The 21,725-nt window shown below is 38.5% G+C and overlaps 3 protein-coding genes across 4 annotated transcripts; 1 reads left to right on the forward strand and 2 right to left on the reverse strand.

The window, feature by feature from the left end:
• Positions 1-3,337: 3,337 nt before the first annotated feature.
• agpat9l (1-acylglycerol-3-phosphate O-acyltransferase 9, like) lies at positions 3,338-10,992 on the forward strand. Of its 2 annotated transcripts, none has more exons than XM_079252138.1 (14): positions 3,338-3,420; positions 3,834-4,015; positions 4,223-4,286; positions 5,589-5,737; positions 5,849-5,994; positions 7,499-7,573; positions 7,685-7,774; positions 7,861-7,954; positions 8,058-8,173; positions 8,501-8,556; positions 8,755-8,840; positions 8,936-9,064; positions 10,362-10,441; positions 10,577-10,992. In XM_079252138.1, exons 2-14 carry the CDS (start codon positions 3,872-3,874, stop codon positions 10,680-10,682), a joined length of 1,335 nt encoding a protein of 444 aa, XP_079108264.1. In that variant the 5' UTR covers positions 3,338-3,420; positions 3,834-3,871; the 3' UTR covers positions 10,683-10,992. The 2 variants fall into 2 exon arrangements, with proteins under 2 accessions (XP_079108264.1, XP_079108265.1); XM_079252139.1 differs by lacking the exon at positions 3,338-3,420 and adding an exon at positions 3,505-3,523.
• Positions 10,993-14,324: 3,332 nt separating this feature from the next.
• myl7 (myosin, light chain 7, regulatory) lies at positions 14,325-16,040 on the reverse strand (the record flags this gene model as incomplete). Its single annotated transcript, XM_079252023.1, has 6 exons — positions 14,325-14,462; positions 14,547-14,595; positions 14,736-14,814; positions 14,901-15,005; positions 15,174-15,249; positions 16,005-16,040. 6 exons carry the CDS (start codon positions 16,038-16,040, stop codon positions 14,358-14,360), a joined length of 450 nt encoding a protein of 149 aa, XP_079108149.1. The 3' UTR covers positions 14,325-14,357.
• Positions 16,041-18,263: 2,223 nt separating this feature from the next.
• gck (glucokinase (hexokinase 4)) lies at positions 18,264-21,515 on the reverse strand (the record flags this gene model as incomplete). The annotated part of the gene is made up of 10 exons (XM_079251579.1): positions 18,264-18,411; positions 18,542-18,775; positions 19,126-19,281; positions 19,877-20,060; positions 20,145-20,244; positions 20,345-20,440; positions 20,570-20,689; positions 20,875-21,029; positions 21,138-21,300; positions 21,435-21,515. The coding sequence occupies 10 exons, from the start codon at positions 21,513-21,515 to the stop codon at positions 18,264-18,266; spliced, it is 1,437 nt and encodes a 478-aa protein (XP_079107705.1).
• Positions 21,516-21,725: the final 210 nt, after the last annotated feature.

Here is a 21,725-nt window from a genome sequence, read left to right on the forward strand (position 1 = left end):
GACTTTTCCTTGCAGGAGCGTGGGGGAGCAGAGACAGAAGCGTCGGATTTGAATGGACCAGTCAGCTTTTGTCCCGTGTTGAGACTTGTCTCCTGAAGCAGTGGCGCATCATTAATGCGAGTCAAAGCTGAAAATGTTGGATTTAACTTCATGGGAGAGAAGAATTAGCACCAATTCAATCATAAACTGCCTCTAAGTGGTAACTCGTCCCTATTGTTGAAGTTCTCATTTAAGTCTTGTTTTATAGTTTATTTAAACTGATATAAATTGTGAATTCCACCTTCTTTATGCTCACACTTTTAATGCTACAAGAAGTATAAAGATTTTCTGGGTTATAACTTAGCCTATAACATAGAAAAGTCTGTTTATTTCCATTGTAAAGGTGCCACGTTAGTATGTGTGAAACGACCAACAAAGTATGTCCATTAGGTATAAACTTGGCAAAGTTTATTTTGCTCTGAACTCTTCTTTGGTGTCATTTATTGGATTGGATTAAAGAAATCTGAATAAACATAGGCTAGATATTGGCAATTTAACTATACATTCATTTAACTAACAGGGGGCTCTGGTGCCAATAACCATGACCTTATGAATGCTGGAGGTGTCAATATTGATGCATTAGCTATATATTTTTTATGTTTATTTTTTATTTATTTATGTTTTTCATTTCGCATAAGACTGTGTCCCAGCAGTACACTTACCATTCAGCAGCCTCATCCAGAGTGCCTGCTTCAGGAGTTTGCTACTGCTTACCAGAAGGATTTTTTCTTAGTTGTACAAATTATAGCAAAGATGATAATTCACAAACCCTGCTTGAACTATTTTATACTTAACTTTGTACAGTTTAAAGATAAGTCAATCTTGAGCTACTCCAGTTATACACACTGAGCCCAAATGTCCAAGCCGTTGCACGTACACTTTATTTAAAGGACTACTAAATCTATATTAATATACATGTGCATTAAAACATAAGCAAAGCTAAAGTAAACAAAACTCTACTTTGGAATTTCTTCTGGGGTCCCTTCTTTTTCTTCTTCTTCTTCTTCTTCTTCCTTTCTGCTGCAAATACCTGAAATGCGTGTCTACAAGTCAAACCAAACAAATCCTGTGCAAACACACACATTCTTAAGCTTTATTTGAGATTTAACAGCAAATATTTGTTGATTCCAAATTGCAGCAATTAATTTTTAATAGTTATCCAGACTTGTTTTAGTTCTGCCTCATGTCCTTTGTCTTATGAGATCAGTTGGCAATTAAATTCCTGCAAAAAATCAAAACAAATTTAAGACTTTTTAAAAATCTTAAGGTCTGTCTTATAGTATAAAGACAACAATCCCTTTGAGAACATGTACTGTGGTGGGTCCCTTGAGTGTGATTCATGCATGTCTGGCCTGAGCCTTTACCTCCCCCTAGATAGAATCTGATTTGAAAGGTTTGTATATGGACATGTGGTTATGGACTTACAATAGATTTATCATATTCTGTGTTTCTTCAGTCTTGGTTTGGATTTGACATACTATTTTGTAGAAAAAGGTGAGGGGTTATACATAAAACTAATGCATTGGGGGTGGGTTGTAGGTTGGCTTCTCAAAGAAGATCTTTTTGTAAAATTTAGGGCCAAGACTAAAATAACTTTACAAACTAACAACACAAAGTTCTACACAGTGTAAGACAGTTTTATCCTGAAGCTGATATCATTGGAAACCAACCTCAGGCTCCGCTGGCAGAAAAGCAAACACTAACAACAGCAATGGGTCACACTGGGGAGTTCCTCCAACAGGAGCCAATAAAACCAACATGCCACATATGCAGCGAGTGTTTGAGCTCAACAGCGCAGCTTTACTGAAACGAACAAGAACAACCAGAGTGTTGTTGGAAACTATTTGATTATATATTTGAAAACCTACCTGATATATGATCACAGAACAGGGAAATATGTCAGGGGCAAGTTGTATCAGTGGTTTCTCATTGAACAAAGAGGGATGGATGTCAGAAATTTATTATATGATAAAACTAACAACATTTTTATGAAAACTCACCCCAACTGTAGCTCTCTGGATTGTGTTCAATTCCATAATGAACTACCCTCTTATCACTCCCAGAGACATTACCCAAACTGACCCCCTTAAGCCCCCAGTTACACTAATGTTCAACAGACTGTGAAATATCTGAACCTGGAAAATAATCAAGACCTTTTGTTAGTTTTAGGTGGGAGAGGGAGGCATTAGCATCGGGATTCTGTTGCCTCATTCCTCATTAAGACTCCTCTGTGTTGTGGTGAGTAATCTGTCTGAGGGGCTGTATTGTACTGGACTCCCTAAATGCTTTGCAATGCCTTAAGCTCAGCATTGCAATTACATTGATTCATTGAAAAAGCAAACTGAGTGAAATTCATCCACTCATAGGATGATTAACTAACACTGTATGTTACATAGGAGTTGTTTTTCACTCTTTATTTTTTTCCAACTTCAAAGTACCCATCGATAGGCAAACTTCAATGACTGAACTGTAAGATCATTTTAAAGTAGAAATAGGGCATTTAACATTTCTGAGATGTTTATTTGTGTTTTACTGTCCAGCAATAGAAGTAAACAGACAAAAAACACAAAAGTTCATGAAATCACCCGTCTGCCTGACAATATACTAATTTTGTTGGATTACATTTTAGCAAATTTTCACAGCCTTTTGCTTACAGTAGCATCTGAGAACATCGACTCAGTCTGTTTCTGTCATTGACCAGGTGGAAGATTATTCAATGTTTCAGCCAACAGATTTAAGTATTAAAAGTTGGACTCTTTTTTCTTTTTTTTCTTTCTTTCTCTCCATGGATTCCCTAACAGTATGGACTTTTAAGCTGTGTTGTGTAGACTGTTTCCAGCTTTGTTTCAGATCATTAGTCTGCAGAATGCTTTTGGGGTTTCTTTTGTTTGTTTTCTCCTTTTAGATTTACAGCCAATTCTCACTCACTCCAGTATTTTCCATCAATGCAGCGTGGCTTTCTGCTCCAAAAGCAAGTCAAATTCATCCAAAAATAACACGCTTCTCCAAAAGGTGAAGCCTTTCTGTCCATGTGAGTAATCTGATCCTGTCTATCTTTGTCTTTTATGTTGCTGACTGTCTTTAGCCGGTTTGGTGTATTTATATTATTATTTTAACCAAATATGTTTTCTTGTTTGTGAAATTGGGAACAAGTATCTCTAAGATTTTATGATTGTAGTTTTTTGTTGCTGTTGTTTGTTTGTTTCATGTCAGGGTCACTGAATGCCATCTGATCCACGTGTCTGCCCTCCTCTGCCTGGCCACAGGAGGGCGCTGCGGGGCCTCCTATCCGTGAACTTTGTTCAAGCAGTAAATGGGTGTGTTTGCTCTGTGTGTGGCTCAATCCTCAGAGAAAGACGGGACATGACTGAAGTTTGACACGTAAGTTCAGCCGGTGTAATATTGCAGCAGATAATATTAGAAAACGAGCAGAACGAATGCAGTCCGGTTTATTTCCCCCGGTCTGTTCACACAAGAGTCGCAGGTTTGTTTGTTTAGGTTGTTCGCCTATTTGTTTATATACGTAGGAATACATGTGATATTGATCAGTAGTGTTTTTTGTTTTCTGAGTGAAGAAGTACGTGACCTTTGGAGATTTTAAACCTGGTTAAATCAGCTGTATTCAGGTTATTTTATTTATTTATGTGCTGTCCATTCATTTGCAGCTGTCTTTTTCATGCCAGTGACACATGCTGATTAATGTCAGTGTCGTACATAGGGTGCTTTAGTACTGTCTGTGATTATACTGGAAAAATATACATATAAAAATATATTTTCCTTTTTCTCATAAACAGGATCACTGTAAATATAAACCTCAGGGAATTTGGTGAAGATGGATGACTTCTGGGCAGGAGTCCTCTGGGCAGTGAAGATTTGGCTGTACCTCATTGTCAGCCTCATCATGGTCCCTGCAATGTTTGGATTTTCTCTGGGCATCTCGGAGACCTACATGACAATCCTTGTCAAAACCTTAGAGGTACTGTCATCAAGACTAGATGGATTCTCAAACACTAAAGCCCACTCCTAGTTCCCCCACTTGGCTTTCTCAGGAGTAAGGCACATCTTTTCTTCTTGAGATCACAATGCTGTGCTATTTCTTGACCTCAAAAAAAAAAAAACAAGGGGGAGCTTAAATACATGAACATTAAAACACTAAACTTCCTTTGTATTTTATCCTCCACAGTGGGCCACTCTAATACAGAAGGCTAACACAGATGAAGAAACAATCAAAGCTTCCCCTTCTAATGGTGAGTAGATAGATAGATAGATAGATAGATAGATAGATAGATGGAAAGGCACTCTTGGAAATTCATATCCTTTGTGATGAAACATACAAGTTTCCCAAAAAACTGTATTACAAGTCCAGACAGGCATGCTGCAGTGATGTCATACCTATAAAGTGGTCTGGTCTTGAGCCTTCTTACACAACCAGTTTGAATGATTTTATTTCGGCCCATCTGAATGATTCATCTGCAAGGAGATGTCCCCATAAAGCACTGCGGCTTCGTTAAGAACATTCATGACAAGCAACAAGGTGAAGTTTTTCTTGGAAATTTGTTTACAGTGTCTCACAAAATGCCATTTCGCAACTTCCTTATCAGTCACTTAGCTGCAAAAGATGGTATAACCCCCTCCAACACACACACACACACACACACACCCCAGAGTACACGAAGATGTTAGTTTTGTCAGCAAAATTTAGACTCTCTTCAAAGTCCAAAGAGTGTCTGTGGTTCATTTTGAAATGAGGTAAATGATTATAAGAAGTCTAAATGCTTAATGAACAAAGATAAGAAGGATGCTCTTAAAGTTTGGACTGAATATTGAATAGTTTTATACCTGAGGTTTTGGACTTTGTCTGATGTATTGTTACATAAAGTGGAGTCTAAACTGTTCTGGAACCTGCTTGGTAGAAAGTTAGACAGTACACCGTGTAACTTCTTGCAGCCCTGTCATTGTGTATTATTGGGTTTCAAATGAAAAGCAGCACAACCTCATGTGACACGTGAATCGAGATAAAGTTTCATAGAAAGTTCAAGTTTCAAGACAAGAGACCCGTGAATAGCTTTGACATGTCTTTTTTTTTTTTATCTAACTCCAGTATCTCATCTGGGCTCTTATAGTCGGTATAAGTGTTTGTTGAGCCAAACTCCACTTCAGTGCTCAGGTGATACAGGGTTGTTTTTGTTTTTGGAGTTCAAGTACTGAACAGTATAATGTTTTGATTTGTTTTAATAAATTACTAATTAATTCCAGTAGAATATAATTTATTGCTTGCATGACTTTGCATTTGTTTATCTAGACTGAGACTGTTCTCTTTTGTTCATATCAATATAATCTAAGGCAATAGAAGAAGGTTGATGTCCCTTCTAAACTCCTGCTAAGATAATGGCTCTTCTCCATTGACTGAGTTTTCCTTTGTAATCATAATACACTGTGTGTGTGTGTGTGTGTGTGTGTGTGTGTGTGTGTGTGTGTGTGTGTGTGTGTGTGTGTGTGTGTGTGTGTGTGTGTGTGTGTGTGTGTGTGTGTGTGTGTGTGTGTGTCAGGTCTCATTCAGAGGGAAGATGGCTCTATGGAGAAAGAGTTAGAAGAACTGAGACGCAGTAGACCTAAACCCCCAGTGGGTGGTGACTTTACCCTCAGCGACTGTTTCTATTTCACCAGACGGGGAATTGAGAGCATTGTAGATGATGAGGTACATTATTTTGCTTTCCTTGAAGTTTAATTTCTTGTTGTGCATTTTAAGCTTTTAGAATTTAATAATACATGCCTGATTCCTGATAATATCCTTCTATTCTAAACCTAGGTGACGCAGCGGTTCTCCTCCGAGGAGCTGGTGTCATGGAACTTACTGACTCGCACCAACAATGATTTTGAGTACATAAGTCTCAAGCTGACTCTAGTCTATGGCCTCGGTATCTTTGTGAGATACTGCATACTTGCCCCACTCAGGTAAACAAATACTGAGGAGTCTGCTGACTGTGAAATGGAGCTTTTGATCTTGTGTGGCGATAAAAATGAAACACTAACTTCCAAGAAGAATTGATGTCAATTTTGAATGAAACTCACCGGGTGGGTCTTAAAGGGGTGCTATTATGGTATTTGGAGTTTTCTGAGCTTTCTACAGTGTTACAGTGTTGAATCCTCATCAGACACGTGAACGGCACTGTTTTTTATCACCTAAACGCATGTTTGAGTTTGAGTTTGAGTTCCAGCACTCTCTTCATTTGGTTTCCATGGCGACGAAAAACGCGTTGTTTTAGAGAGTTTTTTCTACTTGGAAAAAGACGTTACAATACGGCAAAAGCAGGTGTGGTGCGCGCTCTCGATGTAGTGCAGTGGCGGGAGGCGGGGCTTAATGCGGAAGAGTCTCAATCCACTCGTTTTGCCCGCAGGCTGATCTGACAGCCTACGGAGAGGGTCGGTCTGAACTAAATAAAGTGATTTGTGACAATAACTCAATCAATCCCAGCCCTTCTGGTCTCAGAAATAAAAATGATTTAGCCTGAAATACACATAATAGTTCTTGGAAGTGTTCTTGGATCGAGCACAAATGCTATATTTGAGCAGTTTGACTGAAAATGCGGACAAAAAGAAAAAGTCAGTATTATTTTGTTGGATCACTTATATCTTTGACTACAACATGCATTCGCTGTGGCATCGTTTCAGAAACCATCTGAAACATTTATTTCCATTGAGAGTTGCATTAAATTTCCCTGCACGGTCTTCTCCAGCACATCACAAAGATTATCAATACAATTAAGGTCTAGACTTTATGTTGGCCAACCCATGTGTAAAAAGGATGTCTTGTACTGCCTGAAACATCACCAAATCCTGGTATTGTCATCTTGGAATATGTCTGTGCCATCAGGAGAGAAAAGAATCATTGATGGAATTACTTGCTCATTCAGTATAGTCAAGTAGTCACTGTTCTCATTATTTAGGAACGTAATGTTGCTGAAGCTAGACCTGACCAAATGCAGCAAACCCAGATCATAGACTACCTCCACAGGGAAAAATGGGGAAAACAGAAACAGAAAATTCATCAGACCAGCATGACTTTTTTTCCATTGTTCCTGACTCCAATCTGAATGCTTCCTAGCAAATTAAAGCTTTTCTACATCTGTATCACTGATAAAGCTTTTTTTTTGTGTGTTTTTTTTATTTTTCTTCAGACTCCACAGCTGTAAAACATAGTCATCCATGTAGTAAATGTCCAGTGGGAAGCTTTCCCTTATTTGCATTGTTAAACCGAAGAAATGACCTTTTGTGGATGGGCTGTGTTTGTTTCATGTTAAGTTTTGTCCTTATAAATATGTGCATTAGAAAAAGCTGAGATGTTTAAACTTGCTGCTATTTGAACTAGTCTCTAATAGTTTGCAGCTTCTTCTGATTTTTGACTGACATTTAGTGAAAGCTTCCAAAAATGAAAGACTGACTGTTATTCTTCTTCCAGGATTACACTTGCCTGCATCGGCCTGACCTGGCTGGTAATAGGAACCTCTGCAGTTGGATTACTTCCAAACTGGAGGTAATGACCAACTATAACCAATCCCAAAACAGATAGTTGTTAATACTCTCTTAGAAGTGGCTCCCTGCTAAAATTATGTTTCATGTACACTCATAAATGTATGTTTTTCAGGATAAAGTCCTGGCTCAGTGAGTGGGTCCATGTGATGTGCTACAGAATATGTGCCCGAGGACTCTCTGCTACTATTCGCTATCACAACAGGTACCTTCTGGTTAAATGCTGAATCAGAAATAGCTTTACAGTAAATTCACTTTCTGATGCCATCCCTTTTTCTTTACAAAAACCAGAGAAAATAAACCCAAAAAAGGAGGAATCTGTGTTGCCAATCACACCAGTCCCATTGACATTGTGATCCTCTGCAATGATGGCTGTTATGCTATGGTACGCAAGGAAACCAGTTGCATGGTGGAACAATAATATATGAAATCTCAAGTATTATTTTTAAGCATGTCTCTTATACTGTCCAACATCTGTATTTTTTTAGGTAGGCCAGATTCATGGAGGGTTAATGGGGATTGTTCAGAGAGCCATGGTAAGGTCTTGTCCTCATGTCTGGTTTGAACGAGCAGAGATGAAAGATCGCCACCTAGTGACCAAAAGGTTAGTAGCGTTCCTCTCCGCAACTTGGACACGTGTGTGTTACTTGTTTTTTCTTGTCTTTCTGGATTGTGTTCTCTGTCTCGGTGGATGTTTCGGCACTAAGGCAGGTTGTCATTTTTCTGGCAGTGAAAACATTAAATGTTAACACATTTCCTATTATTAGGGCATGATCAGATATGTCCTGGCAGGTTGGTTCTGAACAAAGTGACTTGGAGCGGTTTGGAGTCCAGATGTTTCATGTATCATCTCAAATAGGAAAAGAAAAAAATAATGTAAATAAACAATTTTAACAATGTGTATATAATCAGTTATTTTTGTGTTGTCCAGGTTGAAGGATCATGTTAATGACAAGACCAAGCTTCCCATATTGATATTTCCAGAGGGTTAGTATGATCCTGACACTTCAGTTTGGTGTTTTTATCATCAAAGAAAAATAACTCATTGTTCTTATTTTAGCTTATTTCTGAAAACATAATACATATTATTGTTTTTATTACATATTGCATGCAAGTTTGTGTTTGTTTGGTATTAGCTCATGCAACCTAATTTCTTTAATCTTACATGCTATATGGTTTCCATAGGAACTTGTATCAACAACACATCGGTCATGATGTTTAAAAAGGGAAGTTTTGAAATTGGATCAACAATATATCCAGTAGCCATTAAGGTACTTAAATCCTCTTATTAATATTTTGTCTAGCCTTCTCAGCCCCAAATTTCTGATCCTCAGCGAATCTCCTTTTTGAACATTTCTGCATGTAGTATGACCCAAAGTTTGGAGACGCTTTCTGGAACAGCTCCAAGTACAGCATGGTGAGTTACCTGCTGAGGATGATGACCAGCTGGGCCCTTGTCTGCAACGTCTGGTACCTTCCAGCCATGCACCAAAAGGTATGTGCTGCCACTCATCTACACACACACACACACACACACACACACACACACACACACATACAGTCATATTTCATCTCACTTAACCATATGTAAGGCTGTCATGGTTAAATGTCAAACAATATTTTTAGGACAGAATCTGGTAACCTACTAATAATTTTATTATCATATAAAGATTTTTTTTTTTGTTTGTTTTTTTAATTTTCTATAGATTTGCTTTGTCAGCAGCAGACAGAGGCACATACATGTTTTTAAGAAGGTATAAAATCAGCCTTTAAAGTGGAACTATTCTGTGCATTTCAGGCTAATTTATTTTTATTTCTGAGCCCAGAAGGGCTGGGATTGATCAAGTTATTGTCACAAACCGCTTTATTTACTTCAGACCGACCCTCTCTGTAGGCTGTTAGATCAGCCTGTGGGCAAAACGAGTGGATTGAGACTCTTCCCCATTAAGCCCCGCCTCCTGCCTGATATAAGTTTCCACTGATTGGTCAGCTGCCATTGCACTACATCGGGAGCGCGCACCGCAACTGCTTTCGCCGTCATAGTAACATCTCATAAACAGAAGGATTAGGCTAATGTGAACCCAATAAAAAAAAACAAACGACAATGTCAACACATAGCATACAGCCCTACATGTTGGAACCTGAATCAGACCCTGAAAACGAAGTGGAAAACAGCAACGAATGCAGCAGGATGTCTCTCTTTGGTAAACTCACCAGCCATCGTTGGAAATAACTTTATCCGACGTTTTCCACCCGCCTGATGTATCTGTACATGCCCTTGTTAACCAGTAGAAGGTAACCAATCACCGAACCTTATCCCCCGGGACATCACAAGGGTTTTTGAAGTAGAAAAAACTCTCTAAAACGACGCATTTTTCGTTGCCATGGAAACCGAACGGCAAGAGTGCTGGAACTCAAACTCAAACATGCGTTTAGGTGATAAAAAACAGTGCCGTTCACATGTCTGATGAGGATTCAACACTGTAACACTGTAGAAAGCTCAGAAAACTCCAAATACCATAATAGCACCCCTTTAAGTTCTGTAAAACAGTCTAAAACAATGTTTAAATTTGACATTTGCAGGGTTTTTTTTCTTATTGTTCTCATTCTGGTGAATTAAGATAATTATGTAAACATGATATCTTTATTTCAGTCTCATTTAACAAAGTCTTAAAACAAAACTGGAGAGCTTGAATACTTTGCCCACAAGGAATGTGACTGACTGTGTAAGGTCAAAGTTGTAATAAACACTCCACAGAAGATTGAGTTTGGTTTTTATTCTAAAATATCAGGAGGAGGAGGATGCTGTCCAGTTTGCCAACAGAGTGAAGTCGGCCATCGCCCGTCAGGGAGGACTGGTAGATCTACAGTGGTAAGCTTTAACCTCATCACTTTTAAGTTCAGTCTTTCTCAAAGAACATGCCGTCATATGTTTAGATGTCATAAAAACAGGTGGTGTATGAGGTTGATCAATCAACACGTCTAAATAATCTGTCTGCTGCTGCAGGGATGGAGGCCTGAAGAGGGCGAAAGTGAAGGAAACATTTAAAGAGCAGCAGCAGAAGAAGTATAGCTCCATGGTGGTGGGAGATGACAGCAGCAACAGTGACTAAGTTCAGATTGAAGCATAATGAACAAACCCTCTGACTTGTTTTTGAAGAACTCGCAATAAAGTGGAAAAATTCCACTCTGCTGCAGTGATGTCCACACAAACTGGGCCTGACAGGAAATGGCGCACAGCAAATGGACTTTTCAACACAGAAAACGGGACTGATTTACAGATAGCACAAGTGCAATACAGAGTATTATTAAAGCAGAGAGACGGGGAAACTGATTTAAAGCTGCTTTCGTTATCTAATGCTGTGATTGAATCATAAAGCTGAAAACCTGCTGTAGATGAAATTTGTGGTTAAAGTTGTTAAAGACACTGAAATAATGAGTTTGTCTTTCCTTCTTTTTCTTTTATTAATTAAAATAATTCATACAAGTGTGTTTTAAAGGGCTTAAACATATTATATATGTTAGATAACATTAAATTCTTTTATTTATCTTCAAAATGCATGACTGAAAATACTGAGACTAATGTGATTTCAGCATTTGAAAATACCCCTGCACACATTTAGACATTGCAGCTGAACTGTAAACTCATTAACTGTAATGAGCACCAAGCTATGTCACATTTTTTCCAGTTGACAGCTCGTTCAAATTGAGTTTAATCCTGACTGACATATGGCTCATTATTGCTATTCACACAAGAAACCTGACTCCCTCGTGGTATTTGTTTACACAGCTAAAAAGTTGAGTCACTGGCAAAATCTAAAAGTAACAAAAAAAAAACAAAAAAAAAAAAACACTGAGCTTGGTACTTAAAAAAGTGTTGATAAAAATTTAATTTCATTAAACATCAACATGAGTTGTATCAGCTTCATATTATAGCACACAGCTTAGATGTTTTGGACCGCTCCTGTCTGGATGTTTGTCCTGGAGCGTTCTCACCACTGCCTCGGCTTTTCTGCAGGACCTCCTCTTCAGGCCCTGAAAGTAAAGTATGAAATATTAAAGTTTTAAGTCCCTCATCTGGAAGTATGTGAATTTTAATTTGTTCAAAAGTCTCAGTGTCATCACCATCACTCTCATGGTCAGCTGGATTCGTTTGGTTCTGCATTCCCTGCACAAAAATAAACACAATTTCATGTGGTAGCATGTCCTGACCTCTGAAGCCTTCAGATTGAAGTGATGGACACCTTACCTGCAGTGAGCTACTTCTGTTCTGCATTAGTTTAAGCTCCTGGTGACTGCAAATTGTTTTGAAAAGGATAGTTTGCACATCATTATAAAGAATTACTGCAAAATGAGCCTGTATGCATGATTTGAAGGGTAATTTCTTTTTGATGCTCTGCAACAATTTGACCACCCTTATTTACAAAAATTTCATGTTCGGTTTTGATACCTGGTACAACTAAAGGTACATTTTTTTGGAAAAAGAAATTAGCTAACATACATTTCTGACTATATGAGTTGCTACCATGTGTTCTGCTCAGCTCAAACAAAAAGTGTTTAAGTTAAAATCCTTCATTTTTAGGCAAAAAAAGCCAACAAAGCTTTTGTGTGTGTGTGTGTGTGTGTCTGTGTGTGTATGTGTATGTGTATGTGTATGTGTGTGTGTGTGTGTGTGTGTGTGTGTGTGTGTGTGTGTGTGTGTGTGTGTGTGTGTGTGTGTGTGTGTGTGTGTGTGTGTGTGTGTGTTGCAGAATGTGAACCAAGAAACTGCTTAAGAAGTAGTATTTCAGTACACAGCTGCAGGAAATCTCACCGTAGCAGATAGGAGTCATACTGACGGAAGACAGGTTGTCCATTTCTTTTCAGTCCGTCTGGTGTCCATCTTTTTTTTGTATCTATTCCGACATCCACCCTGCCTGCTGCTCCAGAAGCAATAGGCATCTCTGCCAGTCGAGCCAGATTTGTGAGAAATCAAGAAAAGTTGATGAAGAAGAGAAACTCCGTCATCTGGATGCAAAGCTTTTGCTGCAAAAAAAAAAACCAAAGTGCTTGTTTCACACACACACACACACACACACACACACACACACACACACACACACACACACACACACACACACACACACACAAGCTTGCTGTTGACAGGCTGTTTGCTGTGTGAGCAAGAAAATGTGTCTGTGGAGTTTACAGGGGTGTTTGTTGTCATTTCCATGGCAACAGAGCCCGGAAAAGAAGCGAGGCCTCTGAGCATGACTTCCCTTTGCAAAACGTTTATGAAGTGAAAAAGTCTTTGTCAGAATCAGAAAGCACAGCATTTTCATTCATTTAAACCATAAAAAGGGATTCATTATCGTCGCCTGAGGTTTTTCCAGACAAACAAACAATACTTTTGGGATTATCAATATTAATTTAAGAAATTTGATCCCATTATTCACACAATATAATCTTCAAATGAAGATATTTTTTTAAAGGCATAATCAATCAAATGAAACTGAACTAAATTAAATGAAAAAGTGTTTTTTAGCTCAATTAATTTCAATCATTAATTGACAGTCTGAGTCTTGTTGGTTCATATATTTCTGTCTTGCGGCTTACTTGAAGGACCTTGCGCTGAACACACTGTTTCCACACAGTGTGTGTAGAAGATACTCAGTTCTCTACAATCGGCTCCAGCAGCTGTAAGCTCGTCTCTAGCACAGCGCCGGTCTTCTTGATTATTTTTTGTTCAGTTTCTTTAAGTCTCAGGCTCTGATGCTGCTTCTCCAACAGATGGCTGCAACTTTCCATCACAGACATAGAAGAAGAAACATCTCAGTTTCTTCAAAAAGTACCATCTGCTCCATCTTCTCCTCCAGACACTTGTGTTTAGCCTGTTGTCCAGATTAAATCCTGGGTAAATGGATTCCTCCACCTCCACCACCTCTTCTCCCAGCATGTGTACAGTGATTTGCTCACTGTTGCTCTTCTCAAAGTAAACAGTCATCTGTTTTGTTTTGTTTGCATTTAATATGAGATGATTGTTCACACACCATCACACAAACTGACTGACCAGTACTCTCTACTCAGCTTGTTGTCCATCACTGATACCATCATATTTTTGTGGATGGCAGGACTCAGAGTTAAATCTTAAATCTAACAATTAGTGTGAAGTTAAAAAGAAACTGTGGATTAAATGTGAGTCATTCATTGTGTATGCTGCCTTGTCCTATTTAGGGTAACAGGAGGCTGAAATCTGTCCCAGCAGGTAACAGGCTGGAGGCTGAATACTCTCTGTCACCAGTCAGGGTTTGATTCAATTTGTACATTAAAAAAAAGGAGTAAGATAAAAATCAAGTTTAAAAAAGATTAAAATGTCTAAACAAACGTAGAAATTGAAACAGAAATTTATTTTAAATAAAAAAAATAAAAACAATTAATTTAAAATATTTTTTTTAAAAAAGCTTTTAATTTGGTTATAAAATTTTGTTGGAATCAATAAAAGTATTTTCCAATATTTAATTTTGAAAATTTTCAGGAAAGAAATGAATTTAAATACATTAACTTATGAGGAGAACATATTTTACATTTCAGATCTCAGTAACAGTAAGTTTGACCACATGAAGTAACCAAGAAAGTCAACCTTTTGATGAGTCCATCAATTTATTGCGTTACAAAGAATTTTCCGTTCTCAACTCCAACAGAAACGTAACTTTCTTACAACAGATTGAGTGAAGCAGATTTTTCCACTTTTTCCTCCAACACTCATCACTTAAAGCCACACGCAGCTGATACAAAGCGGCCGGTTTCTTTTAGGACTCTTCCTTCTCATCTCCATGTGTGATGATGTAGCAGAGTGACTTGTAGTCAATGTTTCCAGCTGGGTCAATGGGAGCAAGAGAAAAGGCTTGATCCACCTAAAGGTTTATGAAATTTAAATTTACTCGCTGAAATTTATGGAAAAGAGTTTTTTTTAGACAGTTTCACAAAAAAAGACAAACCTCATCAGCACTGAATTTATCCGCCTGGTTCATCAGTAGTCGTTTAAACCTGAATAACAAGACAACAAGGCATTGAAAGAGGAAAGCTGTTATTCTCTGTCATTTCCCTCAGGAATAAATAATTTTTTTTAAATTGTTAAGGTCAAATATGAAAAATATTAAAGTTAAAAGTCATAAAATGTATCTTACTCATCCTTATTAACAAAGCCTGTCGCATTGGGATCAAAAAGTTTGAAGGCAGCAAGTATGGTGTCTTCAGGATCGGTACCTGGAGAAAAACTAAATATCAGCATCATCTGAAAGTGCCTCACAGTAGTTTAGACATTTGTTAGAACTTCTATAAATCATGATCACCATTTAGTTTCTCCCCAAAAAGCGTCAAGAAGACTGTAAAATTGATGGGACCCTTCCCTTCGTTCAGCATCTCTTCCAATTCTTCATCCTTGACATTAAGTTTCCCTGTTGCGCAAAAACAAGCGGAGACACGGACACAGAGTAAACCGATTAATAGAAAGTTGCAATAATACATTACAAAGTAACAATACTTTTTGCTCAATATATGGAGATATAAGCTTTTATAGTATTGGAAATACTGTAGAAAAAAGTGAAAGTGAAGTAAAGCCCTACCCAACTGAGCATAGGTCTCCTTCAGGTCTTGCTTTTTGATAACACCATCTCTGTCTTGGTCAATGCAGCCAAACGCCTGTTGCACAAAACAGAAAAAAATGTTAACATGATTAATCTAAATAAGATTAACTTTTTAATATAGAATCACACTGCTTACTATCATCAAGGAGCACAGATGTATTATTCATTAAAATCATAGACATGAATACATAAATAAAAAATAAATACTGTTGTTTACTTGGTGTAGGTCACAGTAAGAATTATAAATGTAGGTTTTGGAAAATTTTAATTCTGGATTAAATCATAAAGGTCACCTGTAATATTACAGCTAATATTATGGTCATCAAGCGCTGATGTTGAAATACATATCATCTCACTTTACAACACAAAACTGTCATTTCAGTTTAAATCATATTTCCTGTAATTATAAGTAGTGACAGAACAACAGATTTCAATGTTTTATTATTATAGTGATATAAAAGTTTAACATTATCCTCATAACAATGACTGAGAGAAAATCATAGACATGAATACATAAATAAAAAAAGAAATATTGTTAACTTGGTGTAGGTCACAGTAAGAACTATAAATGTAGGTTTGGAAAATTTTATGGCTCATTTTTTATATCAGTGATTAGGATCATATGTTCAAAACATTACTGTCAAATTTTCTTCAAACAAATGCTACTTTATACTTTGTTTCCTATTTTCAAGGGATGTTCTCGGTATCAATGGACTGAAGTGATGACTTACTCCAGGAATAAAGCATACTTGTTCTTCAAGAAAATACTAAGATAACTGAAAAAAGACAAGAAAAGAGCCAACACTGTACCTCCTTGAACTCCTGTATCTGTGACTGCTCAAACATGGAGAAAACATTGGAGCAGGATTTCTGGGCTCCCCGTTGTCTCTTATTGGAAGCCTTCTTACTTGCCTGAGAAGATTAACCCAAACTGTTATGAAAACCCCTGAAAAGCCCACATAACCTCTGATCACACAACAACAAGAAAGGGGAAAAAAAAAAAAAGTTCTTAAATGTACTTAAGGTTTTTTTAAAATCGTCATTGGCTGAAGAGATTTTTTTTTTTTAAAAATGAGTGACTTACCATCTCTGAATGACTGAATGTGGACTCTCAGCAGAGGTGTGATGCTGGGGTGGGTTTTATGTGTGGCCCTCTTATCTCCAGAACCCCAGTAATAGCCTGTGATGGGCAGCACAGTCCTTACATGGCCTTGTCTGCTCTCTGTGTGCCACTGAGGATGTTTGATAAGAGGTGAGGCATGTAGGACTCCTCTCGGCTGGACAACTGAGATATGAACAGAGGGCTGATGAGAGACAGGAATGATGTTGGAAAACCACTAAAACAAGTGATGTTACTCATCACAGGTCAAAGCAAGCTTTAAAGCTCAAGATTTAATTTAATTTTGATAAGGTCGGATGCTGAAGTTTGATTGTGACTTCCAATAATTTCAATAACTTCCTGTCCTTGCAGCAAGTTACATGATAAGCAGGGACAGAAAGATGTGCTTGAACAAAACACTCTTTACATCACTGTATGAGGAAAATGCCGTTTTAAATAAAATATTTTTTAGTTTCTTTTATTTTTTTTTTCTATTTGCACTTTCTTCATATTGATGCATATTTATTTATTTCCCACATTACAAAAACTCTGGATTAAATCATAAAGGTCACCTGTAATATTACAGCTAATATTATGGTCATACCTCCAAAGTGCTGATGTTGAAATTCATATCATCTCACTTTACAACGCAAATCTGTCATTTCAGTTTAAATCATATTTGCTGTAATTATAAGTAGTGAAAGGTCAACACATTTAAATGTTTTATTATTATAGTGATATAAAAGTTTAACATTATTCTAATAACAATGACTGAGAGTAAAGCCACGACTGTTTAAGATTGTTGGAAGTATAATACATTTTTGAGGTCTGTGGCTGCGGTACCTGCAGCTGACCACTAGATATCACTGGTATAGTCTGTCTTTGAAGCTTCAGATCCTTTTTTTTTTTTTGGGAGGAAGTCTCAAAAGCTTCACAAGGTTCCATCTGCCCATCTCCTTTAAACTATAATGGTAGAACATCCAAGTCCCGATTAAAACCCTACATTTGGTTTGACAACTGAATGCTTTAAAAAGAATCAAGCTGAACAGTTTTTTAAGTTAGTTGTTGGATAAATTGTCTCATACAATGCTGCATTCTGGCTGCCGCAGTGTTGGATGTTTCAAACAAAACAACTGGCACCACATAGCTACATTAATGATCAGGTAGAAGTGAGAGATTTTGAAATCTTACCCCAGGCCAAGGTCATTGTGTTTAGCCTGACAATGATAAACCCCATTAATAACTGAATCTAGTCATTTTTCTGGCAAAATTTTAAATACTATGTAGATCTGATGAACAGTCTGTTCCTTGGATGACATTACATTTACTTGACTAAAACTCAGTAGGAAATTGAAAACAAAAATGCAAAGTACATTATTTTAATCAAGCTGTTTTATTTACAGTTCAGCTTATTCACATACAAAGCAGATCTCCTTATACATGTAAGAAAAAAAGGCACAGTACATGTTAACATGGTAAATGAGGTGTAAACGTGACATTTAAATATACAATACCAAAGAAATATTTCATTGCTCACAAAGAAGAATTACACAAAAATGCAATGAGTTTGATTAAGTCAGAATTTACAGCAGTATTTACAAAACGTGTGTGTTATACATGGACCAGTTTGATCTGGTTTTATTATACACAGTCATCAATAATATGTTTTTAAGGGCTTCAGTCTGCACTACCAGCTGGCAGCAACACACATGGAGCATGTACCTTACATGCATTTTCATGCTACCTAATGTTTTAGGGGACGATAGGTAACCTTTAGATTGGTCTGCTTTTAAGTCAATAATACAACTTATTTGATGCATTCTGCATTCCTTCAATCTTCCAGTGATCAGTACTCAGTTTGCTGGAAAAACTTCCATAAGCTTCAAAATGGTGTCAGCTGCATATCTTTGAAGAGTAATCTAATCAGGGTGCAGGCCCTTCTCCATTGCCTCTTCAGTGCATAGCTTTTCTTACTGTGTCAGCATGCATGCTGCCATCTTAGAGGCCACTGCTGAGATTAGGGCTGCTCCACGGCCACTTCCCTCCTCCGACTGGATAAAGGTGATCTCGCAGAAAGGAGAGAGTTCCCTGACAACTTTGTGGAACCTGTCACGGAAACTGGAATACAGAAATAAACAATCAGTACGGGTCCTATATGAATATGTCTCGCATCTTTCTCTGATTTTCTCTTCCTGGCAGCATGTCTGGTTATCTGTTTGGTTTATTTAAAACACTGAGCATTTCTCACCTTGGATGCAGCTTGTAGACAGATCCGTCTACCCCAACTGTGATCTTCATGGCTTCTTCTCTGCGTCGCTCCCTCATCCTGTTGATCACGCCAGCAAGTCCTGCGCCGCACATATAAGCAGAACGAGTGGAAACACTCTCGCAGACCAGACGCACAATGTCACAGTCCAGTTCAGAAGGCAGAACGCCCAATGAAGACAGGATGTTGTAGATCTGTTTTCTGTCCCCAGAGTCACTGAAATAAAGCAAAAGAGCAAAATTTCAACAAGTTTTTCAAGTTGGTATGTTTTGTTTTTCTAGTATGGATATTGAAACACTGCATGTAATAAGCATCACATGTGCTGCAATAGAAACAGCTGGAGCAATCTATAATGCCTCTCCATATCAACACTGTTATGCAAGCTCATGTCGTCGGCACATCTGTTGCTTTTTTCCAATTGCTTTTAAACAACTGCAGTGATTGTCTCCATGAACGGCTAAGGTTTTATCACACAGACTGTCTGACTTTTATGGACATTATCACCAATAAAACGTTCTTGTCAGCTGCCAGACAACCAGGATCTAATGAGATCCAGTGATCCTCACCTCTCCACCTGGGACACGAAGCGTGTCTCAAAGCTGCCACGCGTCTTCAGCTGCTCGGAGGCTTCCCCGTCGAACAGTAGGTCTTCATTTACCAACTTCATCAGAACAAGCCTCACCAGCTCCCCCATGTACTTCCCGCTGATCAGCTTCTCATATCTACATGAGGAAATCATGAAAGAAAACTAGGTCAATTTAAAGAGACAGCAGAGATTTGCTGAAAGGAAGTGTAATGCGTATTTAATGTTTTGGTGATGGAAGAAACAAGGGGGATATGAGTCAGAATGCACATGAGCAAACAAGTCTTTTTTCTATAAGGGGCTGGGGTGAAAGGGAGACAGGATGAGGAAGGCGAGAATCAAGGCTAAAGTGCCTGGCTGGGTCTGGGCTCAGCAGTTGTCCATGTGAATGGGCTACCACTGCAAAAGGTAAACAGCCATTAGGCTCGCGGGCACTATGGTAAGCAGCAGAGAGGGATCATTAATCTGACATCCCCACCTGCTGACTGAACACTGACGTGTGAGGGCTCTGTTCATTTACTAACATCCTGAGGAAAACAGCTGGTAGCTTGGCAACTGCACAGAGATCTCATGTGAGAGTCAGGTGAGTTCATGCCAAGAGGGGAGGATTAATTTGTGTGATGTCCTCGTGCCAGTTACAAATGGGTGGTCTTAAATTTAGTTGGGAGATTGCAGAGATGTGAATATGCATGTATTAATGTGAGAGAGATGAATATTTCAAGTGTTTCACTCACAGTTGCTGTCCGGGGTTAATCGAAGATTCGTCCACCACTTTGTCATACTCCAGTCTGAACTCTTCCAGCTCTCCGTTGTCTCCAAAAGCCCCCCACTCTGTGTTCACACACATCCGACCTTGCTCCCCTTCCACAAGCTCCACAGTCCTCATCTCCTCCATGTAACATGCATTACAGCCAGTTCCTGGGTCAAAAGAAAATCCCTGTGAGCTTTATGGGTCGTTATGATGTTGAAATCTAATCCTAATAAATGTTTACAGCGTCTTACCAACAATCATCCCAACTTCACAGCTGCGATCCTCGTAATAGCAGGAAATCATGGTGGCTACTGTGTCGTTCACCATGGCAACAACATCCATCTCGAAGTCCTACCAGGAAGAAATCAATTTAGAATGATGTTGCATCTCTCAAATGTTTTGTTGAGCGTGTCATTAAGAGGGAAATAAAATATGAAATTTAATCACTCACCCCTCGTCTCTTGATTGCATCTCTGAGCAAACCAACAACATTGTTTCCTTCTGCGCCAGAAGCCTTAAAGCCTTTGGTCCAGTTAAGCAGGATTCCCTATTAAAGACAAAAAAACAAGAAAGATAAAGAAAAGCAAACCTACATTGAGTTTTTATTACTTCAAAAAAACATTTGAGAATTATTGGATGTTTTAAGGGAGCCACATCATGACAGCATTAATCCCACCTTGTCAATGTCCTCATGTCGTACTGGGAAGGAGAAGGTGAAGCCCAAAGGAAGCTTCTTGTGCTTGATGTGGTGTTTGTCCAAAAAGTCTGACATACACTCTGCTATGTAGTCAAATAACTGCAGAAACGGAGAGATAAATTGTATCATGTCAGAATTATTTGGATGAACTTGAGTCATCCAGGCATAAGCGATCATCACATTCAGAAATCCCTTCAGAAAGCTTCAGATCTACAGCTGAGAAACTACAAATGATTTCTTACTCTTATCTTACCGGCACAGAAAAGTAACATTTTGCCACTTACCATTTCAGCAGTCCCTGTCATGGCATCCTCTGGAATGGAGTACATTTGATGCTTTGTCTCCACCTTGAAGCTCCTCTCCTCATCTTCACCCACTTTTACAAGCATGACACGGAAGTTTGTCCCTCCCAGGTCCAGAGCCAAGAAATCACCCACCTCTGTCACAACAGAAGCACAGTACAAAATTTACTATGTCTGTAAAGCAGCCTCACTTCACTCACTCACCAAAGACAGATTTATTTTGTTTTTCAAATATGATTATCTACCTGATCCTTCTGGGGTGGAGCAGACGTAAGTTGGAAGCATTTTGACACTGGCCTCTTCATGCGTCTCTAAGCGGAGTCCTCTGTCCATTTCACGTTGCATCCTCTCCATGACTTCTTTAAGTTCCTCTTTATTCAACCGAAACTCTGACAAGATCTGCTCCACCTGCCAAAAGAAACGATAATAGTGAGTCAGAATCTGTAAAACAAGCCAGGCAGCTCCCCAGAGAAAGTCGTGAAGACAGGTAAACTTTTTCAAAGTCTTCTGTCATAGCCGCAGACAAAAAAAACAAATCTTACCATGTAGATCTTTTCAACCACAGCATTGTAGTTGTAAGGCAACTTCACCAGCTGGTCGAGATGAGAGCTGATACATGGCATCTTGGAAGATTTAACTCAAATGTGTTTGTTACTAGGAATATGGTGAGAGTGTCTCTGTGCTGTGTGTGTCCAGAGTCAGTGAAGTGTGAGTACGACAAACTCCTCTCCTGTTTTTATGCCCAGGTGAAGTGGGCTGGACACACCAAATACCCTCCCCTTCTCAACTTTACCTCATCTGGTGATGATGGGATCAAACATTACACACACACA

This window comes from Telmatherina bonti (assembly GCF_933228915.1).
Source record: "Telmatherina bonti genome assembly, chromosome: 13".
Lineage (NCBI taxonomy): Eukaryota > Metazoa > Chordata > Actinopteri > Atheriniformes > Telmatherinidae > Telmatherina > Telmatherina bonti.